General features: G+C 45.8%; 1 protein-coding gene across 1 annotated transcript in view; it reads left to right on the top strand.

Annotated features, from left to right (window-relative positions):
- Positions 1 to 1,491: 1,491 nt before the first annotated feature.
- Positions 1,492 to 20,284, top strand: part of opn4a (opsin 4a (melanopsin)) — a 41,397-nt gene continuing 22,604 nt past the window's right edge. Inside the window, exons 1-2 of the mRNA XM_064316898.1 lie at positions 1,492 to 4,172; positions 18,615 to 18,757. Coding sequence (XP_064172968.1) covers positions 4,026 to 4,172; positions 18,615 to 18,757 — 290 coding nt within the window. The 5' untranslated portion in view covers positions 1,492 to 4,025. The remainder of the gene's footprint in view (positions 4,173 to 18,614; positions 18,758 to 20,284) is intronic.

The raw sequence follows: 20,284 nt of genomic DNA, 5'->3' as shown, positions 1-20,284 counted from the left end.
GAGAGAGAGCGTGCAGAGGGCTGAGATGGTGCAGAGGGGCGAGGAGGAGGAGGAGGAGGTGGTGTAGAATCCAGAGGCTAGAGTGAGGAGAAACAGGAAGGCTATGCGATCGTTTGTTAGGCTCCCCTCAGTCCAGAGAGAGAGAGAGAGCGTGCGGAGGGCTGAGGCGGTGCAGAGGGGCGAGGAGGAGGAGGAGGAGGAGGAGGAGGTGGTGTGGAATTCAGACGGAGCCTCTGGAGAGCCGAGAGGCGAGAGTCCGTCAGCGAGGTCTGGACATCGCCGCTCGGGGATGACTCATGCCGATGCTCTGCTCTGATTGGGCGTGCAGGTGCCAGGAGTGTGTTCAACCCTCCCCCGACCCCCCACCCCTCCTCTCTTCCCACTCCGCAAAAAAGTTAAAACAATCACAAGAAATGAAAAAAAATCTGCCGTCTCCCCATTGCAGGTCAGCTGGGAAAAATATAATATAATAGCTGTATACGCAGGGGGCGGGTGATTCTGGTCCTGGAGGGCAGGTGTGTGTGCAGGTTTTTATTTCCACCAATTACCCTGGATGAATGAGCTGATTGGGCTGTTTACACCAGCGCTGGTTCACTCGTTGATTAGTTCACAGTATAAAAAACCTTTCGTATGGGGACGTATGGGGTCTTCAGCTCTCATTCCTGCACTTATCATACAAAATTTGAGCCGAAATGTCAGGTGGCGTAATTGTGGGATGCTAATTGAGCACTTAAGGCCAGGGGTTGGCGTGAAAACTCAGAAACGGACGCGCGGTCCTCGTCTGGCCCGCCTGCAGCCCATACCGAAATGGAGCCGCGGTGCGCTAACGCGCTAACGTGCTAACGCAACCAGCGTGAGAGATGAAGGGCCGAAACAGCCCCGTGAATCTGCCTTCCAGGCTGAATTTGGAAGGCTGTTCCGCCATCGGGACGGGAGGGGGCGTGGGCAGAGGGGGCCCCCGGCAGGGATCTACAGTGCCCCCATTTTGGGGGCATATGCTCCTAAAAATGGATGTGCGCTGACTTGAAAAATTATTTAGAAGCACATCTACTAATTGGGATGTATTAGTGTGCTCCTAAAATGTTCAAAAATGTTAGCATAGAGCCCTGCCTGGGGGTGGGGGAGGGTGGGATGGAGCGTGGGCAGAGGGGGGCCTGGGGGGTGGGGGGCAGGGGAGGGGCGTGGGCAGAAGGGGCGGGGGCGATGGGGGCAAAGGGGGCGGGGGGCGATGGGCAAATGGCAGTGCAAAGCCCGGGCCTTGGTGAGAGAGATGGGGCGAGCCGGGTTGGCGAGAGACAGCTTAACGGGCGAGGGAGGCGTGGTGGCGAAGGAGGCGCGGTGGCGAGGGAGGCGCGGTGGCGAGGGAGGCGCGGTGGCGAGGGAGGCGCGGTGGCGAGGGAGGCGCAGTGGCGGGGGAGGCGCGGTGGCGGGGGAGGCGCGGTGGCGGTGTAATCCCTTGTCTGAAGATTAATGAGGCGTCGGCGGCGCCGTTTACAGCTTTGGTGGTACGCCCGGGTCGGCGAATTCAATGCAGCCAATCAGCAGAGCCAGTGAAGCAAAGCACTTACACCTCAGCATTAGAATAACTCGGTCCGCTATCGCTCGATGCTCATTACGAGGAACACCGCAGCCACGGGCTGAGGGAAAATAACATGTTTTGACCTGTTAAAGATCCTTTGGGTCACACCCTGAGGCAAACTCCCACCCACCAAAAAATTGGTTTGGGGGCAGGAATAATTTGGTTGTGAATCAATTCCAGTACCTCCTATTTAAACTATGCCATGGATTAGTGGACATCTGTGCCTTTCCCCCCCAAAGGTAGCCAATGACCTGCTTCAGGATTGATCGTTTTGCAAAGCAAGCTTCTGCAGGTCATTTTGGATCAGAGACCACAGTCTTTCACTTTAAACATAAAGGCTACTCTGTTTTGTTTTTTTTTTGTTTTGTTTTTTTACAGGCTTGACCAATTTCAGCCTATTCTGATGCTGAGCACTTTTAAATTTACATCAGTTTCTGAGAGTTTGTATTCCCCCATTACTTCACTTACTTCACTTTAAGATTTTGTGCTGTGATTTATATGATCACAAAGACCACGAACTAGTACTACTTGCAGTCTTCTTAATCCGTATAAATGAGGACAATCTGAATAATATTACAGAAAAAGACATAACATATCTGCCTATTCCTCAAAGGCTGTGGAGGCCATTGCCATTTTAAAACATCTATTGATTCTCCCCCCCCCCCCCCCCCAACATGTTTTTCAGAGCATCGACTTGTTCTTCATGTCTCTCACAGCAGAATATTTCCTCTCCGTGCGACTTTCTCATTCTCTCTCACGGGGCTGAGAACCTTCAATGTTTTCATGCTGTATTAAATATAATATTTTGAAAAGAGAAAAACCAGTAATTGGTGGTGACTAGCCTCTCGTTCTCTAGTGGGGGTTTGAACTCAGAGTTACACACAAATAATGAAAGGTTTGGAGACTGCCATTTGGATTGTGAACCTTTGTAGCTACTGTAAGTCTGAATGTCAGTGTTTGCAGTGACCTGTAGACCGTAGCATTATCCCACAGAAATGCTAATAAGCTGGTTTGTCTCAGGAGATTGCTCAATACTATGCAAACGAACTGAATTAGTCGATGCCCTGTCGCAGTGTTTGTGTTTATTTTCATCAGAGCAGACGAGAGTACAACACTTACTGTTCCATTTTCAATTTTGAAATTTTTTTTATATGGTACATATTATAGTGAATACATTTTATTTACTGCAGGACTTATAGGAGAATGTGTCCAACTGTTTATGAATGAGAATGCTGGCTTTTTCTTTTTTTATTTCTCATTTTGTTATGCTCTGTTGTATTAGCGTTCTTCCAGAGAAGAACGCAGGATAAGACTTAGCAACTGAGTCTGTCAGGAATCAACTCAAGACCGTGGGCTGGATCGATGTACTGCGAGCAATGCTTTAGTTTGGCTGGATAAGGGCGACAGTGTTGTTTAATGGTTTAAAAACTGACCTTGTAACGTAAAGGTTGCAGGTTCAATTCCCAGGTAGGACACTGCTGTTGTAGCCTTGAGCAAGGTATATCCAGCTGTTTAAATGGATGCTACGTATGAACTGCAAAAAGCTGTGAAAGTCGCTCTGGGTAATAGTGTCTGCTAAGGTCCGTAATGTAAATGTAATTTATGATTCCTGTCCGCTGCAAACAGCATGCTTTAGTTTTCAGTTTTAACATTTCTTCATATTAAGGCCACAGTTGACAGTGTAAATTGTGGTTTCACAGCACAGAACTGATTTGAGGAGACTAACTTGATATGTGTAATGAAAAGTATTGAAATGTGCTTTTTGAATAAGCTCTGCAATTGAGCAGGTGGATTGAGTTTTTTTATTTTTTTGTGTGGCAAAGCCATTAAACAGCAATATGCATTAGAAGTAATGTTAATTTGTGTTTTAATAATATACTGTAAGAATGGTGTTCTTAACAGCTCATCTCATTTTTTGATTGTTTGCCCATGTTTGTGCGTGCTTGTGTTTGTTTGTTTGTTTGTTTGTTTATGTGTGTGTGTGTGTGTGTGCGTATTGTGTACATATGAATGCATTCACAAGATGAGATATGATTGGCTTAGAAGAGTTCAGTCAGCTAAGTCATCACAGATTTGCGCGGGCTCTCTCTCTCTCGCTCTCTCTCTCTCTCTCTCTCTCTCTCTCTCCGCACACATGGACGTGCACATACATATACACACATGCTCCCTTGGAGCAGACAACTTTCTGTCAGCGCGCAGTAGGGAAGCTTTCCCTCCTGTCTCTCTCTTCTCTCTCTCCTCTCTCTCCTCTCTCTCTCCCTCACTCTCACTCCACAGCAGGGGGGGGGGAAAGTAGCGCCTGGGGTCTCGTGGAACCGCAGACCCAGGACCGGTCTGGCATTTCTCTTTTCTCTTTTTTTTTCCCTCTTCTTTTTTTTTTTTTCTTTTCCGTCCATCGCCCAGCCGTTTCGCGTGGTCGAGCCGCCCGCTGTGGAGGAGGAGGAGGATGAGCACGGCACAGCCAGTGAGGAAGGGCATCTCCTGTCCCTCTCAGGACCCCAACTGCACCCGCGTCGTGGAGTCCCTCTCCGCCTGGAACGACTCCGTCCTGGGAGCCTACCGGCTGGTGGACCTGCCCCCGATCACCACCTCCGTGAGTATCCCGGGGGGTGGGTGGTGTTGGGGGGGGGGGGGCCAGGATGGCTGACTCTCCTGCTGCATTCTTAATGCCATTCCTTTATCGTGACACACACACAGCCATGTTCTGTACATGCCTGTGTGTGTGTGTGTGTGTGCGTGCGTGCGTGCGTGCGTGCGTGCGTGCGTGCGTGTGTACCTCGACCAGATCCCTGAGTCTGAACGCAGGTCTCTGAGTCTGTGCAGTTATAATGGACGACTCTTTCCACTGGCAAGTTTGGGTCTCCTGCGTGTGATTAGTCAGAGGCGGTCTGGTCTGTCCTGTGGTCTGTACTGCACTGTGGATTCACCTCTGGCATTTTTTTTTTTTTTTTTTAGCGGCTGTGTCAGTCATCACCAGAGTCAGTGATTCGTTTCATAATTTGCCCAAGTAAAAATCGTGAAATCGTGAAAAAAGACTCGAAATGGCGAAATTGAAGTTTTGGGCTCTTCCCAATCTGTTTGCCCCCGTGGCTCGAGAGAGAGATATAGACGTCTTAGTGACACAGGCCTTTTTGTGATTTCTCTTTCAAATTGAGAGTGTTATTTTTTTTTCCTGACACATAGGAGATGCCAGCCTTCTTGTAAGATCGTGCTGTTTACTATGAGATTAATTGTTATTTTGAAACGAGGCATCGTTATTGAGTGTTACTTTATTGTACTCATTATTAATTGTTACTGAGTCGGCCTGTAGTTAACATGACATAACATAATGATGAGAGCAGGCCATTCAGCCCAACAATGCTCACCATTTTCCTGACTAAATTGCGCCTAGTGCTCTGATTGCCTGCAGACTAGATAGTCTCTAACATTGTATCAAGCTTTGTCTTGAAAATCCCCAGAGTTTCTGCCTCTACTACGTGACCTGTCAGGCTGTTCCACACATTGACTACTCTCTGTCTGGAAAAAAAAATTCTTCCCGACGTCCGTACAGAATCTGCTAACAGAACTCGACCTGAAGAAGAATCTCTTCAAAGTAGATCACTCTGTTAATCCCCCTTTTTGGATATAAAAGCATCAATCAAATCACATCACATTAAAACGAACTAAAACCAGGCCTGTCTACAGTCATGCCCAGCAAAGAAAGGGCTGTGTCCAAAATGTTCATCATGAACATCCGTCCCGTCATGAGCTTCAGCACAGATGCTGCTGAAATGGGTTTTTACTCAGTTCTGTGCATTTACATGCAAAGTATGGACGGAGGGAAAAAAACAGGTATTAGTTTGTGATTGTTGAGTGACAGGTGGTAATTACTTTTTCGAGGTCTGCCACCTCACTTTTATTTTTTATTTTTTTGCGTTTGAGACGCCGGCGGCTCGCGATAAGGAAGAGTCGTCCTCCTGCGGGGGAGTTTTGGGGGGCGCTGGAACAGTTCCACGATTCTGTAAATTGTCCTCTGATTGAGTTTGCCTCGCACCCGATCTCGCTGTCAGTCACACTGTCGCTGTCACTGGCGGGGACGAAAGTACCAGAGAAATAACCTTACGAGTCTTCAGGGAACGCCGATAATGTGAGAGAGCAGTAGTATGCCGGTGACTTTTGCCAGTGAAAGGTCCTGGTTAAATTGGCATTAGGTCCGTGGTGTCTAACAATGTGATTAACCAGGACCTTCTCTGGTAAAATGTATTGTGAAATGAGAGCAGAAATGTTTGTTGATGCAAGGGTTTTGACAAGCATGTTATTAAGAGTGTTTCTTCTGGAACATACGCGTTTGTACTTTCTTTTTTAAAGCAAATATTTCATATATTTTCACATTTTATCTTTAAAAATGTTTCCTGCATGGTAAAGGTGAATTTTCGAATGGCAGAACCTGACAAGCCGACTGACATGCTGGGTAATTACATAGCACCTGCCAGAGTAAAGATGGAAAATTTGCCCATTGTGTTTGCTGAATACAGAACAGTGTACTCCTGATTGCTCATTGTACTAATGGAGACATTCCAGCAATACCTGAAATGTTAAAGATTAGTTCTACTAACATTGAAATTATTTATTGTATTGAGCGATAAACTAATAAGAGCCAATCAGGGATTGAAAGAAAACAAACAAAAAGTTGAAAGACTTTGCAGCATGGGTTCAACAAGGTGTGGGAAACATCCCTGTGGGATTTTGGTCTATGTGGACTTAATAGCATCACACAGTTCCTGCAGATTTTTTTTGGCCACATGGTCAGCAGCAATACTTAGGTATGCTGTGGTATTCAGATTATTCTCAATTGGTATTAAGGGGCCTAATGTGTGCAAGAAAACATACCATTGACACTAGGCAGGATGGATCCATGGACGCATGTGATTTATGTGATATTCTGACCCTAACTACCTGCATGTCGCAGCAGAAATTGACAGCGTCAGACCTGGCCTGAACATTTTTCCAAATTCAGTCATCCACTTTTGGTGATCCAGGTGCCCACTGTAGCCTCATCTTCCTGTTCTTGGCTGACAGGAGTGGAACCCGGCCTCATCTTCCACTGCGTGTAGCCCATCCACTTCAAGTTTAGACGCGTTGTGCATTCAGAGATGCCCTTCTGCAAACCACTGCTTGTTATTTGAGCATTTGTGGCCTTTCTGTTAGCACGAATGAGTCCGCTCATTCTCCTCTGACCCCTTTTTTTTTTTTTACTCTGACCTTTTTTAGTTTATCGCTCCATTCTCTGTGAACCTTAGAGACTGCAGTGCGTGAAAATCCCAGGATGGTTGTCGATCCTGATGCTGGAACCACCATGTTTAGATCATACATCTTGCCCATTCTTATGTTTGAGTCGAACAGTGACTAAACCACTGCACCGTGTCTGCAATGCTTTATGTATTGAGTTTTAGCCTCGATTCTCAGTTTGGAGGAGCAGACTCTTTGCATTGACAAGCTCCATCATGAGTCTGATTAATCAGAATGTATTTTTCCTCTTACCTTGTCCTTGATGTATTTTCAGTTAACAGAAGCATGGTGGTGAGACTGTTTCAATTCCATTTAAGTACTTCCCATTAATGTTAAGGGTATAGCTGCTTCCGCCTGGCTATTTGTGATTGGCTCTGCTCTGTTCTGCTGTGTGTTAATTTTCTTAGAAAAATATTCCAATGTTTACAAATAGGCGGCAGTATTTATAGTGTAGCGACAAAAAAAAAATCTATGCATAAAAATAGCCCCAGTACATTGCAATAAATTATGGTTGAGTGAGTGTGCTTCAACTGCTGTACAGAAGATCAATGAAGTGTCATCAGAAACCCCTTAATCAGAAATCCTAATTCAAGACCCCTCCCCCATGACCAAAAGTGCAGAAGAGATCATGCACCAAAGTTAGTCATTCATCTTTAATTCATAAAAAAAGATAAACGAAATGTTCGTCCACTGTGAGCTCAGATATGCAATTCATGAAACAGCCTTCGCCAAGATATTTAAAAAAAAGGAATAGAAATAATCCGCTGTAATTCCTTCATTTAAAACAGAGCCTATTTAAACCAGCGACCGATAACCCAATCCTCTTACGGGCAGCAGAGATTGTGTGAGCTCTGGGGGGATTGCAGTGGCACTGCTGGGACAGCAGGGGGCGACCTCTGCTGTTGAAGGTGCGATGTGAGCGAGCTGATCGGCTGTTTCCCTGTAGAATCCAGTCACCTCCTGCTCTCTGCTTCCTATGTCCCCGCACTCTGCTTTTATTAACACGACCAGGTCAAAACCTAGTATATGGCTGGACCGACCGACCAATGGTGTAACTTCATCACTCAGTCACAGACATTCGCGTTTGTAGGGCTGGCCCCGCTGTTGCGGTCCAGCCAAAAAGGAGGCAGGCAGGTCACTGGCCCCTCTCCACTTTAAATCTGTGGAGTACTGGATTACTTGTATGGTGTTATGTCTTCCTGCTCCATTGCAGACACCTTTCCTGGAGGCAGATATTTTGGCAAAGAAATGAGATTTCTTATACTTATACTTCTTGGTAAATGGTACAATGACAGCGCCCCTTCCTGGCATTCAAACCCAACTTTTGGTAGAAAAGTCCACCCACCTGACCACTGTGCTGCAACGCTGCATCTACAGACCTCTGTTCTTCAGTGCTACAGATCTACAGACCACTGTGCCATAGTGCTACAGATCTACAGACCACTGTGCCATAGTGCTACAGATCTACAGACCACTGTGCCATAGTGCTACAGATCTACAGACCACTGTGCCATAGTGCATACAGATCTACAGACCTCTGTGCCACTGTGCTGCAGATCTACAGACATGTGGGAGTGCTCGTCTCTCTGTAACGCTGTGTATGTCACGCATGTTGATATACAGAATTCTACACGTTTTCTGTCTGTCATGCACTGTTTATTTGATTTTTGCATTGCTGTTGTGTTACATTGTGAGAAACATGAAGACCGTATGAATTACAGAGAACTAGGTGGACCAGCTCACACCTGAGCTGAGCACAGGACGTCTCTACATTCACATTTAGTCCACGGGCCGCCCAGAAAGCAGGCATCGATTGAACAGCGTCTGTCGAACCTTCCGTTAAAACAGCTGATATTAATTTTTTCAGCTCGTCAGAAAAAAAAAACAGTGGCTTTTGAAAGTGGCTTGTTCCATTTAAAATCTCATATGGAGAAGCTTGCTTGTTGACATGGGCTCAATGGTGTCATAATGGTCACTGGAGTGCTTTGTTCGTATTCCATTGATGTATGACCTCACTGTCTCCAGTGTCCATGGCAACGCAGATCGGTTATTACCTGTGTAAAGACGTCGTTCAGGTAATCTTGCCTGAAAGGAAAGGCCACAGGGTATTACTCAAGCTTGCGATAATTTGCGTTAATTGCGGCTAATTGCGTGGAATTATTTATTAAGAGCACATATTCTCTCCTCTCTGTTCTGACATTCTAACAAGGGTTTGAAAAAAATTGTAATGTGGTTTTTAAAAGCGAGAAATCTGCACAGCACAAATTTCACTCTAAAATGGAATTAGCTTTTTTAAGCTCTGTCCTGAGGCGGCAGTGAATGGGGAAAATGCGTTTATATGGAATACTTTTGGTTCAGTTTTATCGCTGTGTGAGTAGGGAACTGTGGGCAACTGGGTGATTGCGTGACCAAAGTTCTCTTGATTCAATCAATATTTAATTTGACTTGCTCATAAAATTTAGGGTTTTTTTTTTACAAACGTGAGCTTTTGAATTGGTGATCTCTTTATGTGCCACACGACACACTCTTTCATATTAACCAAAACAGATGTTAGCGAGTTGCAGCTGTGCTAAAATAATTGCAGTCAATAATTAAATAATTGCAGCTTCAGATCCCTCAGCCAAAATCCTCTGCATCTTGTTGACAACATGATACGGAACATATAGTACACCTCTGATATGCCTCCTCTCCACAACGGGCATGCGTTGTGTTTCATAGCATATACGTGTAGAAGAACAGTTTGTCCTTCGTGGAAATAGAACAACTGTAAAACAATTAAAGGATCCAAAATCAAAATTTAAAAAAATAAGAACCCAAAATCATGCATGTAAGCAGACCTGGGTCAAATACGTATTTGTTTTGGATTCAAATACTTTTCTGTGCTCTGTTGATCTTGCCTGGTGTAACTGAGCCTGCCAATATGACCAGAAGACGGGGTTTGCACTTTTTGAGGGTACTTCATTGGTTCCAATGCACCAGACAAGATCAGTAAAGACACTCTTTGGCCAACCAAGTCACCCAGCAGGGTTCTTCAATGGCAGTTTAACACTCTGTGGGACCTTCTGAAGGGAAGGGTTAAGAGTCGGTTAAGTTTAGTACGGGTCTCCAGTGGGGCCTGTACTAAACTTCATCTACATGCACATATATACGTAGTTCTGCTGTTTGTTATTCTAGCCAGCAACATTCACCCTCTTCAAAGAATTCCACTTGAGGCTAAATGTACAGGAAAGATTTAATGCAAACACTGACCTTGTAGGTCATGCCTTTTGTGGTCGATCGCCCATCCTGAAACCAAATCGAACAGGAGTTTCGCTTTCTGAAGACGAGACTGAGTGCAAAAGAAACAGGAAACAGGAAACAGGGGCTGGAGATGGCTGCAGTGCAGGTTTGGCAGAGCAATCACCATTGATGATACCCAGCATATGGTGACGTCTGTGAGTCCCAGACTTCAGGCAGTCATGATGTGCTTATTTCAGATCATATAAATTTTTCCGACACAGACCACTCCTGCACAGACCACTCCCCATGTGGATGTAAATACCCTCAAATTAAAGCTGAGAGTTTGCGCAATACATACATAAATACATACATTCATTCACACACTACATAAATATATGCATAAATGCATACATTCATTCTCACACAGTACATAAATATATGCATAAATGCATACATTCATTCACACACCGTACATAAATATATGCATAAATGCATACATTCATTCACACACAGTACATAAATATATGCATAAATGCATACATTCATTCACACACAGTACATAAATATATGCATAAATGCATACATTCATTCACACACAGTACATAAATATATGCATAAATGCATACATTCATTCACACACAGTGCATAAATACATGCATATATACATACGTGCAGCAGATACATACATATAGTTATGTAAATGCATACATAAACCATGTCGGAGGGAAGATGAAGCCCATCTGTGCGAATGGGGAGCAGTTCATCATAAGCGATTCCCTCAAGGCATGTCAGGTAATGGGTGCATTTCCCAAAATAATTTTTTTTTAAAAACGACCAGAGCAGCCACCCAGAGGAATGTAAACAAGACAGAGCGGCGTGTATAAAAATCCAGCGACAAACCCGGGTCATGTGCTCTGGGGAAGGGGGGCGGAGCTTGGCTCGGCGCCAGGAAGCCCCCCTACGGACACGCAGCCATCTGTTACCTGCGGCAACGGCATATGGAAACACCCCCGCCCCCCCCCAAGCTGCCAGCGTACCTGCAACCCTTGTTTAAATCATGGCAGGACCAGATGACCCTGCATGTCAGAGCTGTAATCCAGCGCCATATTGTAGCAGTCTGTCTTCATTTTAACAGCTGCCCAACTGCTGGCAGGAGCAGGACGGTCAGGGTTTAGGTTGTTTATTTATGTATGTATTCATTTTTTTCTGGGGGAAGGGGGGGGGGGGGGCTGCCTCCCCATGTGCTAATTTGCTGTGTCCCAGAGTCCTTGTCCCCCCGCCGGGGGGGGAACGGAGGCACCCGAAACGATGCGCGAATTTTCTTCGGGAGCTGAAATAGAAATTAATGAGCAGCGTAGGATGTGCATGTTTGTGTTACCGTGAGCGGAGTGGTAATCACTGTGCACTCTTTGGATTGTCAAGGACAATGCTCTTTCTCGTTTTTGTTTTTCTCTCCAATTACAATTCATCGAGACTCGCAATCTTGAATCTTTCTTGTCTTTGGAAATTGAAACGCGCAAATATTGCACGCCCCAAAAACAAAAAACAAACCAGAATATTTTGCGTGCTCCCTTGACCCCTATTTGCTCTGGATATTAACGTAAAAAAAAATCTGTGCCGTGGTTTGTTTTAACTTCACATCTTTTGCGCCCCCAATCATCTGGGACTGTGAGCGAAATGACTGCTCTATCAGCAAGTTCTTCTGCAGACACGGTAATCAGCTGGGCTCAGGCTGAGGTTGGCCCGGAGATGAACTAACAGCAGGAGTATGGGTTTCTGTTTTTTTTTGGTTGGAAGGAGAGCCCCTGATATCTCGGTCCGCACGCTCTGGATGCCACCGCTGCCTGCCCCCCCCCAGTCCGATAGTGACAGAGCCGAAATTTTCTGAGGGGAGGGGGGTAACGCCATGGCTCTAGTCCAACTAGGCTGAGCAGTCCTCCTCCCTTTTCCTGGACATTTCCTCTTTTGGGCGACCAAGAACATCCATCCAGATGGGATTTCTTAATTGCTAAAAAAAAAAAATATGTCCGGTTAAGGTTTTGCTCTTCCTATAGACCGTAGAGTAAGCAAAGAAAATAGCCTCGTATTATGTTTATGTACATTAGCTGTAAAGTTGTTGGGAAGGGACATTTTACAGATGGCCCCTTTTGAAGCCTGCTGCAAAAAAATATCAGCATGATCTGTAATAAAATCATCCCACACCTAGGCGTCCGAGCCTGCCCACTGTGGCAATATAATCACAGTGACCACAGCTTTCAATTTATGCTAAGGCCAAAGAGAGTATTTGTAGGCTCATTGGCAGTCTGTTACACTCGGGAGATTGGCGGTATAGGATCTTCGAGTGCTCACCCCCAAACCCCCACCCCCTCCACCCCCCACCCCCCCCCCGTGATGAGCTCACTGTGCGTCCGCAAGCCCGTTTCCCCATCCCGCCATTTCCGCGCGATCCCTCAGAAGCAGCCCCGGGGCCGGCTACGGTCGCGCTGGCCGCTTCGTTACTGAAAGAAAGAATGCAAGCGACGCACACCAGGGAGCCAGATGGATTTCGCCAGGACGCCTGCGTGCTGTTAGCCTTTTTAAATCCCCTGAATTCAGAAGGAGTTAGAGCGGCTCGCTCATTCAATACCATCAGGCCATCACCAGCCTGTTCAAAGGAGTTTCTTATTGGTTTAAAAATACCGCACACACACACACTCTCACAGGCAGACACACGCACGCATACACACACATAGACAGTCACAGACACATGCACGCACACACACACCCCTACACAGACAGATAAATGTACGCATGCATACACACACACACACACACACACGCATGCATACAAACTTTAACAAAGAACATGAAATGTAGGCTACATAAGCCTCCCATTCTGTTCATTCCGTGAAAGGATCCTGTTGCAATAAGAAGCACAATCATCCCTCCCCCATTGGGTCCTGACATCACCCCCCCCCCCAATCAATTCCAAGAGCTTCCCACCTATTTCACGTTTTGATAAGTCCCAAATCTGGCAACCCTAGACCCTGTGAACTCTGCCTTGAAATCGGGCACAACTCTGGACAAGCACCAAGAGAAATAATAATTTTTTAAAGAGAACTATCGATCTGTCCATTGACCCAGCAACAGGTAGCGGGCAGATTTGATTTTACAGCGTCTCCATGTCTGTTTGTTGTGTTGATTGAGTGCCGAAAGGGTCGCCCGGGAAATATAAGCAGCGAGCAAAGACCAGAGACCTCATAAACAGCGCGACGGACGGCCTGCCCGCTGTCCTGCATCTGGCAACCTCACCGCGGTGCTGCTGAGACGAGCAGGAGCAGGCAAACGCACGTCGGCAATGTCAGTAGTGTATAACTGCGTTTTCTATCTCACAGTCCACTTCAGGCCTTCTGACAATATTCGGCGGTTCCCACAGGAAGAACGCAAACAGTGCCCGCCGCGGTGCCCATCTCAGTGCCAGCTGCAATGCCCACCGGTATGCCTGCCGCGATGCCCACCTCTGTGCCCGCCTCAATTCCCGCTGCGATGCCCGCCTCAATGCCCGCCTCAGTGCCCACCTCAATGCCCGCCTCAGTGCCCGCCGCGATGCCCGCCGCGAGTCCCCTTGGGGGCTCTTTTGTTAAGCAGCAGCCTCCGCGGTTTTGCCGCCCGTCGATCCGCCATCCTGAACCGAGCCCCGAAATCTCTTCCCCCGTCGAGCGGGCCGGGACCAAAGGAAGCAGCGAGGTGGAACGCGTGCCGTCGCGTTCGGACAGAGGACGCCCTCGTCCGCATTCGAAGGTCCTTTTCCTGGTGTTGCGAACCTGTTCTCTCTCTGAACAAACATAACTACATGGGCTCCTGTGCCTCCTGTGGCCTTTTCATTCGAAAGTTTTTTTTTTTAGGGTGGATTTTAAAACTGGTTTACAGTTAAACTGTCACAGGTGCAATGTTGCCTCTGCCAGTAGCTGTATTGTTTTCTCCCACCGCTCTCTCACTTTCCTGTGTATGCTGTGTGAGCTCGAGATCCTGATCAGCTGTCCTTGAAAGTATACGCCTGAATAAAAGCCCCTCTGTTGTTGCTGTAGGATAGAGCAGGCTTTTGTATAAATAAATAAAAACTTGGTAACACTTTCAATGCATGGTTCTTGATAAGAGCTATACAAAACCTTTATGAGCGGCAGAGCAAGCACTTTATAAACATGAATAAATGCTTTTGTCAGAGTCCATGGTGACATTACTATGGCATAATACGGTAAGCGGCAGACACCACATGCCTACGGCTCTTATGAAAGACTGTTTGTAGAAACTGTTACCAAAAGCCAATCCCATTGCGAATTATCATTGATCCAAACGTAGCTTAACAGAAAACCCAGGCAATGCCGACCTTGGTCTACAATAAATCCTGTGGCAGATAAGATATTAAGCATGGCTTTGGTGGCTCAACAAAAATAAAAAAGCCTAGATGCATCTTTTCCCCTCAAGATGAGACAGAATATTGTATTAATCATAATGATAATCATAGTTTCTCTCCTATGATTGAAATGCACTTTACAGCGACAGGGAAGCTATCCCCATCGGATATGAATGTGCAGTGGCTTTCTTCCTAATGCCTGCCTGTTATTTCTCACCATCACTCCAGGGTGGAGAGGGAAGGGTATAATTACCCAGCCAGACAGAGACAGACAGTTCATGACTTCATCTGCGTCTTTCAGTTAGCTCTCCTACTTGTTGTGAGCCCAGAACTTTAATTTCAAATTAAAGAGGATGCCAACCTCCCACAGGACAGTGTCCCCATCATTGAACCCAGGCTCTGGCTTTAATTTGGGTGCCAAAAGCAGCTAACAAAAAGCTAATGTAATGCCACTGTCATTTAAATGTGGGGTAACGAAACAGAAGGAGGCCAAATCCTGGTTTTATAGGAAAGCTTTTTAATTAGCAGCAGTCAGTGACACAGAAACAGGCAACTGTTTGAAAAGCTAATCCGACTGATTACATGTGCTGTGCTTTCGCATGGGAAATGAGTTCCGTAAAGAGTCTTGCTTTACAGTGCTTTAAAGCACTTCTTTTCTAAACTGGAGAATTTTTGCTGTGCTTTGCAACAGTTCCATTAATATACACTTGCGTTCTGTGTCTGCTCATTGTGGCGCGTTATTTTTCAGTGCGGTGATGTCACGTCAAACAAAATCACGTTAATGCAATTTTACAGTTAAAAACACTACCGGCATCAAAAAGCACCCCAGGAGCTGTGTTGGCACAAATGTATGAATGTACTGGTATGCAGAACGATTGCAAATACAGGAAACAGGATACCTAAAACATAGATAAATCCAGGGTTGTAATACACAGGCAATTCCCCATGTTCCCATACATCAGTACGCACGCACAGCCGCAGCATTTAAATCCAGAGCCTATTAGGCCGCTGAAAGACGTCGCGTTAAGAATTTCAGGTGATACATTTTAGAAGGCAACGGCGCATGAAATGGGGCTTTGCGGCAGCTCCAAGTGTCCATGTTTGCGTGCTTACGTAGGGTATATGTTTCAGGGGATTCAGCTTCTTTTGGCTGCTGATAGATGAGCACCATTCCAGCTGCTTACCCTACACGCACGGTGCTTCTGACGAGTGCCAGCTCTCTCCTGTAGCTCTCGGTGTCAACGGCGACCGCTTGGCGGCACGCTCTCCCCCCAAAGAGTGAAGGACCGGTACGGTGCTGTGTGTTCCCTCCATAACCGGGGAAGCGACGGCGGGCTGTCTGCCCAATTCAGAAAAGGCCGCGTTCCCACTGAGATTTTCCTGGTGATGGTCTCAAGGCGGTTCCGTTTCCATGGTTACCTTGCGTACCGGGGTGTAGCACAAAATTCTGGGCCCTATACATGAGCATATCTCTGTGGGCCCCCTTCCTCTCTTGATCCATGTCTCTCTCACATCATTCCAGGCCTTTTTTTCGAGGGCCCTGGCTAGTCAGTCCCACTTTTCCCCCCCACTATGACGCCCCCGCTTGCGTACATGTAAGAGTGACTGTGCGACAGCGGCCTGGAAGGTAGCCCCTCCATTTAATTTGCGGTGGCTCTCAGTTCCTCCCGAGGCCTTGCGATGGACCTGGGCCCAGTCGTACGGCGCGTTGGATAAGGCTTACGTTCCTCTCTCTCTTCGCATCGCACTGCTCTTCTCTAGCTGGAGCCCGCTTTAATTCGCCTCTTACGCTTCCCCTCCCCCCCGTACCTGCAGGTCAGAACATGTTCAGGCCGTGAGACACTTTTGGAGTCTCCGCTCCTCTTTAGTCCAAAGTTTTTAGAATTCAGGTCTTAATAATTACTAATGAGTATGGCATGAGATCTGGCAAAAAAAAAAAAAAACAGTAGAACAAAATTGAAAAATCAAAACAGTTATAATCTTTTTTCTTTTTTTTTTTTTGAACATTTTGTTTCCTGTTTTGTTTATCCCCGTCTTCTCCTGGAACAGAAATGGGTGGCATAGCACCGAGGCGATAAAATAAAGAACCTCTCATTTGGCTAGTTTGAAAGAAAACAGATGGAGGCTGCTTCAAGAAATTTCAGTCTGTTTACTGTCCTGTACTCTTTCAGACTTCACATTAAACCGACAGCAGCTCAGGCGCGAAGCTAATATTGCGCTAGCTATCGTTTGGCCTCTTCGCTAAACAACAGACGGACGGTCTCAGTCCGCCCCCCCCCCCCCCAGTATTAATCCTGGAAAAGTTGGCTATAAACATAAAATTCTGAACGTTTCGAGAGAAAGCACTTTTGATTTCATGAGGCAGTTTATTGGGCTGTTATCTTCAGACGAAATGGTTGTCTTTCTGGGAATGTTTTTCCCCACACAGCTCTGTGAGTGACAGAAACTTGTTGAAGGAATCTGTTTTCTGACAACATCACTATTAACTGTCTGCGGGTAGCGGCCATATTGAATTCCTTTCTTTCGGCTTTAACGTCTGACTGTAAACAAGCTTTTGTTCAGTCTTTGAACATCATCCTTGGCACTACCCAATACAAAGACTTATGAATTATGTCTGTAATGACAAAGACCTTTTGAAATGACTGGCTCAGTATCGACTTATCCAAAGATCGACATTCTCTGAGAAAGAAATCTTCAGGTTGTCAAGGCTGGGCACCATTACTGCTGCTACAGTAGAACTCAGTACTTTTTAAACTCCATTCCAGTGTTTGGTTTCAAATTTGACACGAAGGAATAAAAAATTAAAAAAAAAAACATAAAAAAACTGGAGGCTGTTGACTGGCAGGCATGGGGAGTGAGGGTTTTTTTTTTGGTGTATAACCAAGTCGGACTGTGACCTGTGGCTCTTGTGGGGGGGTGTAGGGATCTGCGGCTAAATATGTCAAACACCCCCCAGCTCTTCCTCATGGCGGATCTCATTTCACTTCCAGTCTGAGCTCTAAGGACGTTCAGCTGGGTAAATATGAATAGGAGAGGATTTAATTGCTTTCTCTGGTGGAGAGATGGGAGGCCGGGTTTCAGTAACTAAAATAAGAAATCAAATCTGCACTTCAGAAAGGGGCAGAGGCCGAGAGAGAAAGAGGGCGCATTCCGATCACGTTTTTTTTTGTAAATTTTTTTTTTTTTTTTACCTCCTTGCTTCCTTTCCTTGCATCCTTCCTAGCTCCTAACTCCACCCATCGGACAACATAAGGAAAGGATGCGAGAGGACAGAGGAATCAAGGAAACTTGTATCGGGAAAATGGAACATTCGTGCTCTTTCAAACGTCAGTTGGAAGCCACGTGCAGATGTGGCTTTCGCAGACGAACCGATAAAGTTGCAGATAAAACTACACATAAAAATGTTGCATTTGTTGAGGCTGTGCAGTCTGGGAAATGTAGGCAGAAGGAAGGCAGCTGTGAGTGCGGAATGGATTTGGTCTTGCACACTCATTTCCCCCAGTGAACTAAATGAGGATTAAGATCTTAAGACTCTTGCTAATTGTACCAGGTATGTGTCTGCCTTCAGTACATTCTAACGAATGTGCACATGTGAGGGTTTAGAGAGGACAAGCTGAGGGGATTTGGAGATTGCTGACTCATATTTCACCTCCACACACATTCAAAGTCCCTGATGACATCGAGGGTTTGCGAGTTCACAGAAAAACCACAGAATTTTGCCACCGATAAAGTTATCAAGGAATAAAAAGGGGGAAAATGACGATTTAAATAATTCTTTTAACGAGGTATCAAACAATAGGAATAAGAGGTGAAATGGTGGAAAAGTTTTATAAATTAGACCATTTTGGCATATGAACAGGGCTGCTGCTCTAGGTCCCGAGGGCCAAAGGGTTATTTTTATTTCCAGTAAAAAGACTCTGGTCGCTCTGAAGTACAAAACACAAATACAACAAAAAAAAAAAAAATTTGTGGCTCAAGGTGTCGATAACAACATACAAAGAATGAAAGAGGCGGCCTGATTCTCTCTGTATTTCTGTTCTACCGCTGCCGTGGATACACGTCTGTTGCCGTGGACGCTGTTTTGTAACCTCACGCAGAGGCAGCGTTTTTCCTTCCCCGCCGTCGATCTCACGCGGTTGTCATGGTTCCCCGCAGGCGCCGACGGCGCAGGCGGCGCCGCACCCCTACCCCACCGTGGACGTGCCGGACCACGCCCACTACACCATCGGAGCGGTCATCCTGGCCATCGGCATCACGGGCATGGTGGGGAACTTCCTGGTCATCTATGCCTTCAGCAGGTACTGTAACCAATGGCGTCACCGGTTCAACAGTGTAGCATTGTGGGTAAGGGCTGTAACCGAAAGATCATAGGTTCGCTTCCTGGGTTAGGACACTGCTGCTGTACCCTTGAGCAAGGTACTTTGACCTGCATTGCTTCAGTATATATCCAGCTGTATAAATGGATGTAATGTAAATGCTAAGTAAAAAGTTGCGTAGGTCGCTCTGCTAAATCACGTCTGCTAAATGCCTGTAATGTAATGTAACATCTCACAGCACCTGCTGCTCTCTCCGTGGAAGTCTGTCGGTAATGCTCAGGTTTGTTCCCCAATGGCTCAACCAGTAAAGGCATTCAGCACAAGTGCAGGCTGGGAACTGTAGTTGTTGGTGCACAGCAGGGGTCAATTGGCCTACGCCTGAGAGGGCAAGGATTGGGTAATTCTGGCCAGAGTTCCTCAGTTGTGACCGCTGTGAGTGTTTTCGCGCTGTCGAGCACCAGATGGCCAACTGGCTAAACGCAGTCGTCTGTAGCTATCGCTTGGCCGACAGCCATCGCACCACGGACCCTTTCATGTGTGAAACTGCTGAGGCTAAGTGAAGCAGAGCTCCCACCTTTACACTGCCAGTTAAAACGGAGGATTTTATGTTTTGCAATTAGAGTGGGTGGCAATAAAGCGAGGATAGGAGAAAAAAAAAAAGCTTTCATGTGTAATGACAGTGCTCATGTTAACAAAATAAACCTTTATTATTCCATAAAAAGTTCAGTGCACTTTTCTCAATAAAACATGAATATAGGCCTGCTGTAAATCTTGCCAGCGTTTTCTTCAGCCAATAAAATGCCTATGTGGCTTAACAGTCTGTTATCGCAAAAGTGCCTATTAACCCTAATTAGCAGCTTAATCTTACACTAATTTTAGCGCGCTAATTGAGCTGACTGTCATAATTGCTCGCATTTTATTCAAAATCTGCGCCGGAGCATTTCTTTGGCGAACAGTAGAACAACATAAACACGGGCCTTTCTCCAAACTGGACTGTTTTTCGGGAGAATATGGTGAAGAATTTACTGCACATTGATTTCCATTCCAGTGCCATTCACCCCATATGTAAACGGACTTGATTAATGGTCATTTAGCAGAGCCGAGGGGGAAGTCATGCAAGTAATGCTATCGCTTGTTTTACAGGCAAAGGATTAAAAACACTAAGTAAACAATGTAATTTGGTGGCTGTTTTTGGTAGGGTTACTGCATGTCCACTGTAAATGCACCCTTTACCCAGTTTTTTCTTTGTTTTACACTGTAGTCCTTTTTAGTACTGGGAGAGGGAACATGTGTATACGGCATTTTTATTCTCATGGTGCCTGTGCAGTTTTTTTTTTTTTTTTTTTTTTGCAAATGTGGTCATTTGTTATTTGGACATGGATCGAACTGACCTGAGTACTGCTTTAAAAATGGAAGCTGCTTATGCTAAGTGTTTTTTTTTTGGGTATTTATTTATTTATTTATTTATTTGTTTATTTATTTTTCGACTGTTGCGCCTTCCCTCCAAAG

This window comes from Anguilla rostrata, chromosome 18 (assembly GCF_018555375.3).
Source record: "Anguilla rostrata isolate EN2019 chromosome 18, ASM1855537v3, whole genome shotgun sequence".
NCBI classification, from domain to species: domain Eukaryota; kingdom Metazoa; phylum Chordata; class Actinopteri; order Anguilliformes; family Anguillidae; genus Anguilla; species Anguilla rostrata.
Note: the sequence above shows the minus strand (reverse complement) of the source record. Positions and strands in the feature narration are given on the sequence as shown.